The sequence below is a fragment of the Gavialis gangeticus genome, unplaced genomic scaffold, assembly GCF_001723915.1.
Source record: "Gavialis gangeticus isolate Ggan-Ray unplaced genomic scaffold, GavGan_comp1, whole genome shotgun sequence".
Classification (NCBI taxonomy): Eukaryota; Metazoa; Chordata; order Crocodylia; family Gavialidae; genus Gavialis; species Gavialis gangeticus.
Window position 1 is genome coordinate 25434639 of NW_017728997.1, and position 7913 is coordinate 25442551.

General features: G+C 44.5%; 1 protein-coding gene across 4 annotated transcripts in view; it reads right to left on the bottom strand.

The window, feature by feature from the left end:
- Positions 1 to 7913, bottom strand: part of FLNB (filamin B) — a 137174-nt gene that overhangs the window by 92823 nt on the left and 36438 nt on the right. For all 4 annotated transcript variants that reach the window (XM_019504971.1, XM_019504970.1, XM_019504969.1 and 1 more), the window contains exon 2: positions 740 to 988. In XM_019504971.1, coding sequence (XP_019360516.1) covers positions 740 to 988 — 249 coding nt within the window. The remainder of the gene's footprint in view (positions 1 to 739; positions 989 to 7913) is intronic.

The following is a 7913-nucleotide window of genomic DNA, read 5'->3' on the forward strand; positions in this document are numbered from 1 at the left end:
TTTTTTTTTTTTTTTTTTTTTTTTTTTTAATACCAGTGAGGCCCACACAAAATTTCATTAGGTTAGCACAAAGTAGTTACATCAGCGAGACAAATATTGCACAGCATAGGGAACTTTACCCCAGCCCCTGAAATCACATTACATAATTTACTCTGCATGATGCAGGCAGAGTCACTGAATGTTTAGTGCAGAAGAGGTTTGGGTATATAACCTGTGATTGCAATCTGTGCAGCCCCTCTCTCAGAAGCCCTCCTACACAGCCACCTACTAGCACCAGAAGTTAAAAGACCAGCAGAGATGGCACCTCCAGTGGACAGCTTACGCTATCAGTTGAGTTTTTAAAACTGACTTTTTTTTTAAAAAACTTTTTGCTATGTCATTTATAGCTTCCCTCTATCTACAGCAGGGGTGGGCAATTATTTCAGGCGGAGGGCTGCTTACTGAGTTTTGGCAAGCCATTGAGGGCCGCATGACAGGCAGCCAGGGGCAGATAAACATTAGTTTTCTCAATTTTTTTTAGGGGCCCCGCAGGCCAGATAGAATGGCCTGGCAGGCTACATCTGGCCCGCGGGCCACATTTTGCCCACCCCTGATCTACAGCTACTGGCTTGAACTCTGCTGCCCTTTCATAAACTAGTCTCACCTAAAGTTTTGATACAACTGACCTTGCAGTGCTAAAGACAAACCTCAAAAACCACTATAGGAAACAGAAGAACAAGGAGACAAACAGAAGCCTTACCTGGAGCACAACTGTCAACAAGGGCACCCAGTGCTTTGCCGTCCTGCCAGTTTTGATTGAAGTTTGTGATGGGCAAGTATGGAATCTTGTTCTGGATCCATCCCAGCAATCGCTGTTTAGGGGTCTGTTTCTTGGCATCATCGTCACCTTCATCTTCCCATACAGGCATGGAGATAGAATAATGGAGGATGAGGGTCCATATTAGGCCAAGGATCAACTTTAAGTTCCCATCCACAATGGCTTTGCTATCTGCAAGACAGAAGCATAAAACTGGTCAGTCCTCAATCTAAACAGTCAACTAAAGAGATAAGTCTAGTGCACCACTTCAGATGCTACAAGCCAGGCCTAGGATCTTTCAGGCTCATTCATGTAACTCAGTTTCTCATCTGATCCAGTGACTAAGATATGGGTGGGAAATTATTTGGGTCCGCAGGCCACAAGGAATTTTGGTGAGCTGCTGCAGCCCCCCCTCCACTTGCGCAACAACTCATCAAAACTCCTTAAGCAGCTCACCTCCCCACTCAGCCAGGCTGGGATTGAGGGGCTATGACAGCATGGGGCTGGGGCCGAGCTGTGATCCACTCCCTGCACACCCCTGCCCATGGTGTCCATCGCTGGCCCATGTGGGCAATGGAACGCAGCTCTGGCCCACCCCAGTCCTACACTGTCACTGCCCCATGATCTTGGCCCCACCTGTCTGCATCTGTCTCACTCATGGCAGCAAGCGTGGGGTGGACTTGCTGGGGTACCTGGGCAGTGGGGCTGGGTTCAGCAGTTGCAGCAGCTGAGAAGCAAGTCTGGCACACATGCCATGGCCTGGGCTGGGCGCAACCAATGGACCTGTTGTGGGCTGGATCTGGCCCACAGGCCATATTTTGCCCACCCCTGGTCTAAGACCTAGCAATTCAGAAAACAATTCCAGAAAGCCCTCTATAGCCATGGTTCTATAGCCTTTGGTACCTTACGTACCACCTGCCGACTGACACAGCAAAAGCAAAACCAGAAGTCCCACCGTAGCACTTCTGGTTTCTCCGCCACAAGCAGAGTCCCACTTCTTCATCACAGACCACAGCCTGGGGCAAAGCAGCCTGCACAGGGCCCCCCTCCCTGTCCCTTGGCACACTGACGCTGGGGAGCGAAAGCCCCAGTGCACCGGACACAGCGGGAGGGGCAGCGGCCAGAACTTCTGGCCCAAACAGGCAAAGACGCCTCCAACCCGCCAAGCGGGGAGGCAGGCTAAACTCAAAACATGGCAGCCACGTACCCCCTGCCCATATCTTGCATGCTCCTAGGGGTATGCATACCATGGGTTGAGAAACACTGCTCTATAGGGTCATTTTGTAGAAGGCTTACAACACACTTTGATGTAGTCAGAGATCTCACATAAATAGATAACCCTGCAATTCATGAGTACTACAGAGCTATTATGCATCACTTCAGAATGTTTTTCCTCACTTTAAAGCACGCAGCCCCTCAGCTTCATTTAGTGTCTCTTGAAACCTTGTTTAAGTGCATTAACAATTTATGTGCAAGCACTTCACTGGTGGAGGGGGAGGAAAGGGATGCCCTGCCCTGCAGGGTAGCTTCTGTTAACAGCGCTGCAGAATGGAGACTGCTCCCTGCCCAAGGTGTCAGTTATACTCCCAAAGCAAGGATGATTATCACTGCAATCTTTTGCACACAGCTTCCATCTGTCTGCCTTCAAGAAGTATTTGCGTTTATCAAACAAGCCTTAAATGAGACGTAATGACAGATTTCACAATGGAAGTGTCTGAGAAGCAAGTGGAGGACGTGCCAGGGGAGACCTAAAGCAACAGTTTGCTACTCTCCATACAAATAGTACTTCCCTTTCCTCTTCCCACCAAGCTAACTGCAAAGTAGCTTAGCCTGCTATTATGTACAAGGGACCAGCAAAGGCAAAAGAACACCTGGCACTGGGTTTTATATCCAGGACCAAATTCAAAGGCACTACTCTAAGCCCAGACCATAACCAGGAAGAAACCAGAGCAGGGTCCTGGAGCACTCTCTGCTGTACTTGGTATAGCTGGGGACAGGCTGTGCAGTCACCTGCATCCACAAGGCCTATGGAGAGTGCAACTACGCAAGTATGTCGGGCTCTCGGCCACTGCGGCAAGCACGGAGCAGTCACAAGGGGGTTTCTAAGACAGAACAGCAACAGTTTAGACGAGTTCACAAGGTCATTCAGGAAGTCTTACAGATGGCCAGCACTACTAAATCAGTAGGTCCAATATCTGAAATTGGGCTCAGCCAAGATGGTGAGGGTAAGGAAGGAAAGGTATTGAGCATTAACTAGAGTAGCAGGTTGTGGGGAGGAAGAAAAAGGAAAAAAAAACCACACACACATTATGCAATTGAGTTTTGAAAGGCAGTTTAAGTTTTGTTCCCCTGCCTCTTCCTCCAGACCTGTTTGCTTTCACATAGGGAAGTTAAGAATGAAAAACCTCAGGCACCTTTTGAAACCAGGACTTACTTGCAGGACCAGGCATTCCCATTTTAAAATGGCTAGTGTTTCCAATCATGATGACAGAAGATAAGTCCTCACTTTTGCCCATCAGCCATGCTGTGGGATTACCCTGTACCAAGAGCCAGAGACCACTCATATGGAGTCATTCATTTAAGGAAGTAAGTTGGTGACATCTGCGATACAATGCATGAAGGGTGACATACTGCAACCCAAACTAGTGACCTCTTCAGTTGGATACAGTGAATGCCTTTGCAGTACACTTTGGTTAGAGGAAGTGTCAGGGAGATGAGGACCATGGACAGATGTAGTATTTTTGAACCATGGGAGGGAGGAGGGGAGAGCAAGACAGACCATGAGCAAGCACCCTATGGGCTTTGCTTCCACTCTCGGAGCCAGAAGACCCAGAACAAGGAGGCGGAGAGCACTGGAGGCTGCTCAACCAAGTCTGCTCCACTCCCCCTGCCCTGTGGCAGCAGCTGAAGTGGCGCATGGAGCTTCAGCTCCAGCAGCCCCTGGTACCCCTTCGCTGGAGGACACGCTGCTTCATGCAGCAAGGAGCTGTGCATCTGCCTACAGCTGAAGGGTTTCAAAATACAGCTACATTGGAAATGCTTCAAATGTTATGTCCATCTGTCCCCTAGTTGACTACCTTTAAGCAACTGCAACTGCCATGCAACAGCATCTTTGGCAGATAAATGTTTTAGCTTTTTGGCTGAGGCACAAGTGTGTAAAGAATGCATCCATCTAAGTGACAGCTCTCCTTCTGCATGTGCCAGTCTCATAACTGGAAAAACTCCTAAAATCCAGAAAAGTCTACAGTAGAAAGGAAAGGAAATAAAACAAAACACAGATGCTTATTTTCAGCTGGGAGGTGGCAGTGTTCGAGAGACCACTGTGCTGCTATCCACCTAGGTGATCAGATATGGGAGCTTTAAAAAAATAAAATAAAAAGGTCAAGTAGTTTTGCCTCAGTCATGTTGCTGTTAGCATCTTCATTAGATGACCTTAAAATGTCAGACAAGTCCCTCAGAACACACTCATCTTAAAAATAATCCCAGGACATTTTGCAACTAAAGTGTTTTCAGTTCGCTTCTCCTTGCCCAGCATCTGCTAGGCATGTCCTCTTTCACTATGATCCATTTTATCTAGATAAAAGACAACATGTTACTCTCATAATAATGAGGCTTAAATTTTGGCTCTCCCATTTCCGAGATGGGCAAAGCTGAAAAAGCTGCTGACTGCAGACGATGAGCCCTGTACAAGAATGTTCTTTTGGAGTCAATACACAAAAGAGGTAGTTAATATTTACAGAATTTCACAATGGAGTAGTACATGCTGCACAGACAACGGCATTGTAACATTAAGACCTTGAATGGTGTTTTGCCTTTGAGTGATAAGAGTTTGACCATTACTCTTAAAAATTCTGCAAGACATTTTACATACCTTGCTCAAGTGTGGAGGGAGAAAGAGAAACAATTGCAAAGTACCAGTGTATGTGAATACTTGTAATAGGTCACACTAGGACCACTACACTAATTTGAGAGAAATAAGGCTTACCCAGGCTCAAGAAATTTAAAGTTAGATGTTCCAAGATAAACTTCACATAAACTAAAACACACAGTCCCATATAGAACTCCAACTGTTAAAAAGTTTCACTTAAATCTGAAAACTTACCAGAGAAGAAAGAACTTTCCCCATACCCAGTTACAGCAGACTTCCCCAAATGAAGCTTTACTAAGAAGCCCAAGGGAAAAAGCTGTATAACTACTTTAAATTAAATAAAAGCTTCGCAGATCTAAGGCTAGACTGGGAGCTCCAAGGAACCCTCCAAGGCTTTGCAAACTAAAAGTAAGCCACTGCCTATGGTCCAAAGGACCTCACATCCAGTATGCCTGAGTTTTATTTTGGCATGCTGCTCTTAGCCTGTCATTATTAAAGCCATATACACGTATACTACTTTAAACTGTGGTTGTGGGTTAAATAAGTAGTTACTTACAGCTTAATTTCATCTCCCTGGTTTGTATTCCCAGGATATGCCAGTGACTATCAAAATACTGGCTAGGTTAAAACAAGGTGTCATTTCTGCCACTGTCAGTGCACGAAACACCCTTCTACGTTGTTTTTATGGCACACAAATGCAAGTCAACATTTGGAGGGATCATAGCACAGCAACCAATTAAATCTTAGTTTAGCAGGGTGGATAAAAGTATATGATAAAAAAAGTTGGATTTAAGATGTAAAGTTAGATTTTTTTAAAATTAAAATTGTACTTCTTTATATTTTGAATTTATAATTATGTTTTTCCATTTAAAAAAATTAAATTTCAATTTAAGCTATTTAATACACCATAGGCCAGGGTATAAGCTCAGTACAAACTATTAAAATAATTTAAATACATTGAGTCAATGAGCCTGTACTGAAAACCCTGGCATTAAAGGCTGATTTTCTTCTACACAACAGCGAGGTGGGGAAAACATCTAACTTTTGAAGTCAAACTTGAAACTCTATGCCATATTTTTAAGGTAGTAGGGGTTTGACCCTGCAAGGGATGCAGGGTCTAGACTACTGGATGCAAAGGATCAAAGTCATCACAGGTGTTGGAACCTGGCTTCTGACTAAAGAGTACACGTGATGTCTGCCGATTGGGATCATCCAGAGCCCACCCAGATGGTAATAAAAATCAGAGTTTGGTCTCTATACCGGAGCCGACTCACTCAGCTCTCAACCTGCGAATATTTATGGAAGCTTATCTTCCAGCTCATAGAAAACAACTATCTGTTCAGTAATTACCAACCCCTGCTTCTGGGCAGTTGTGGATACTTTAGTTAAATGGCCTTTTTGGGTTCCTTTGCATATGTACAAAGAGGCAAAACAAGAGAAACAGAGCACTTGAAGGTAACTAAAGCACTGCAGCACAGCAGGCCAATGAGTTATAATAGAAGAAATCGTGGATTGTTGGAAGGGAGGGTCTGTCTGTTAGTTTGTGTAGAGGGAGAGGGAGCAGAGTAAAAGGAACAGTGCATGCAACAGGAAGGACCAACACTAAGCTGAAGACAGCACAGGAAAAAGAGAAAAAAAGGTTGAATCATCTAGTGAATAAGAAATACGCATTTCATTTTTATAAACAAATACTATATTTTATTATGCTATATCCAGATATGTTAAGCTATATTTAAAAGCTATAATGGGACACACACACACACACACACACACGTAGCTGGGGTACCTAGGAACCATATGTACCAAATATATTATAAAAACTGTATTTAGTTGTAAATCAACTTGTTTTATTATAATCAACCAATGCAAATCCATCTTTCTTAAAAAAAGAAAAAAAAATGGGAAAGTTGATTTAAAAAAAAACAAAAAAACAGTTACTTAAAATCAGGCTTTTGCCTTGCCGATTTAAAACAACATGATTTAAATCAATCTACCCTGTGGCTTGGAGGTCTAATTCATTTCCTGCAATGCCACCCCCCACACACCCCTCCCCCCCATGCTAGGTGTGCCTCAGCAGCAGCCCTTGATAAGAACAAAGCAGAAGTAGCAGTATTAGTTCCCAGTTTCAGGGATTACTTTAATGAGATCAGACCCAGCAACAGGTATGCTTGCAGCCCATCTGAATGGGAAAATAGGGCAGGCTTCCTTGAGCCTTAGAAAAAGGTAGCTGTGACTTCTTCCAACAGCATTTCGTCACTAAGGGGTGCACCTTACATACGCCTACAGTGGGGTGAACATGGACCTCAACAGTGCACAGCTTCTGCGTTGTCTACATGTCTGGGGTATCACTCTGGGTTTTTAAGCCCTGACACGCTGGGATTCTTCCCCAGACAAGCACGGAAGATCTTGTCCTTCCAGCAGAGAGTGAGTGACACAAAGAAGAGCAAGAATTCTTGATGAAGGACTAGCAGCTATGCTCATTTGGCCTGTTTCCTCAATGAAGAGGACTGTTCCCAGCCAAAGCATAATCAAAACCTAGATTACTAGCTGAGCAGCAGGCTACAAACTAGCCTGGGCTTGAAAACCCCTCCAAAAATGCATGGGGTGTTGCTCCCAGATGCGTCATCTAGTCCAGAATCTTCCTATTGCAAACTACATCATCCTTTCTAGTTCAGGCTCTTGTCAAGTCCATCTTAACTAACTTAAACTCTTATACTCCTCCACCTCCTCCTCCCTATTGGGAGTCTATTCCAAAACATTGCTCAATTTTTGGTGAGGTCTGAGTGGATTGGGGTGGAGAAAAGGGTTGGGAAGGATACACTTAAATGACAGGATACAAGAGTATCTGTCTAAATTGTAGCTGTGATTTCTTATTCCAAAAAAAGAGGGGAAAAAAGTCAGTTTGAAGAGCCCCTGAACCCATGAAAGCTACTTCATATGGAGTTACTTTTCAGCGTAAGAGTTACATTAGCAAGTCAAGGTTATGGATGCATGTTCAAAAAGTGGCAACTACTGCAAACCACCATATACAGTATTTCTGAACTTGAAGGTACTGGGGGGAGAGGAAGAAATAGGGAGAAGAGACCATAGTCAAGGATTTTCTGGTTTACTCCAAAGCTGACCATTTGCCCCATTTCTGGGTCATTTACAGAAAAAGGATGGGATGCCAACTGTGGCGGGTGCAGAGATCCCACCTCAGGAACACAGCTGGGTATTCATATCCCTCCGCTGTTTCCACATGAGGTGGGC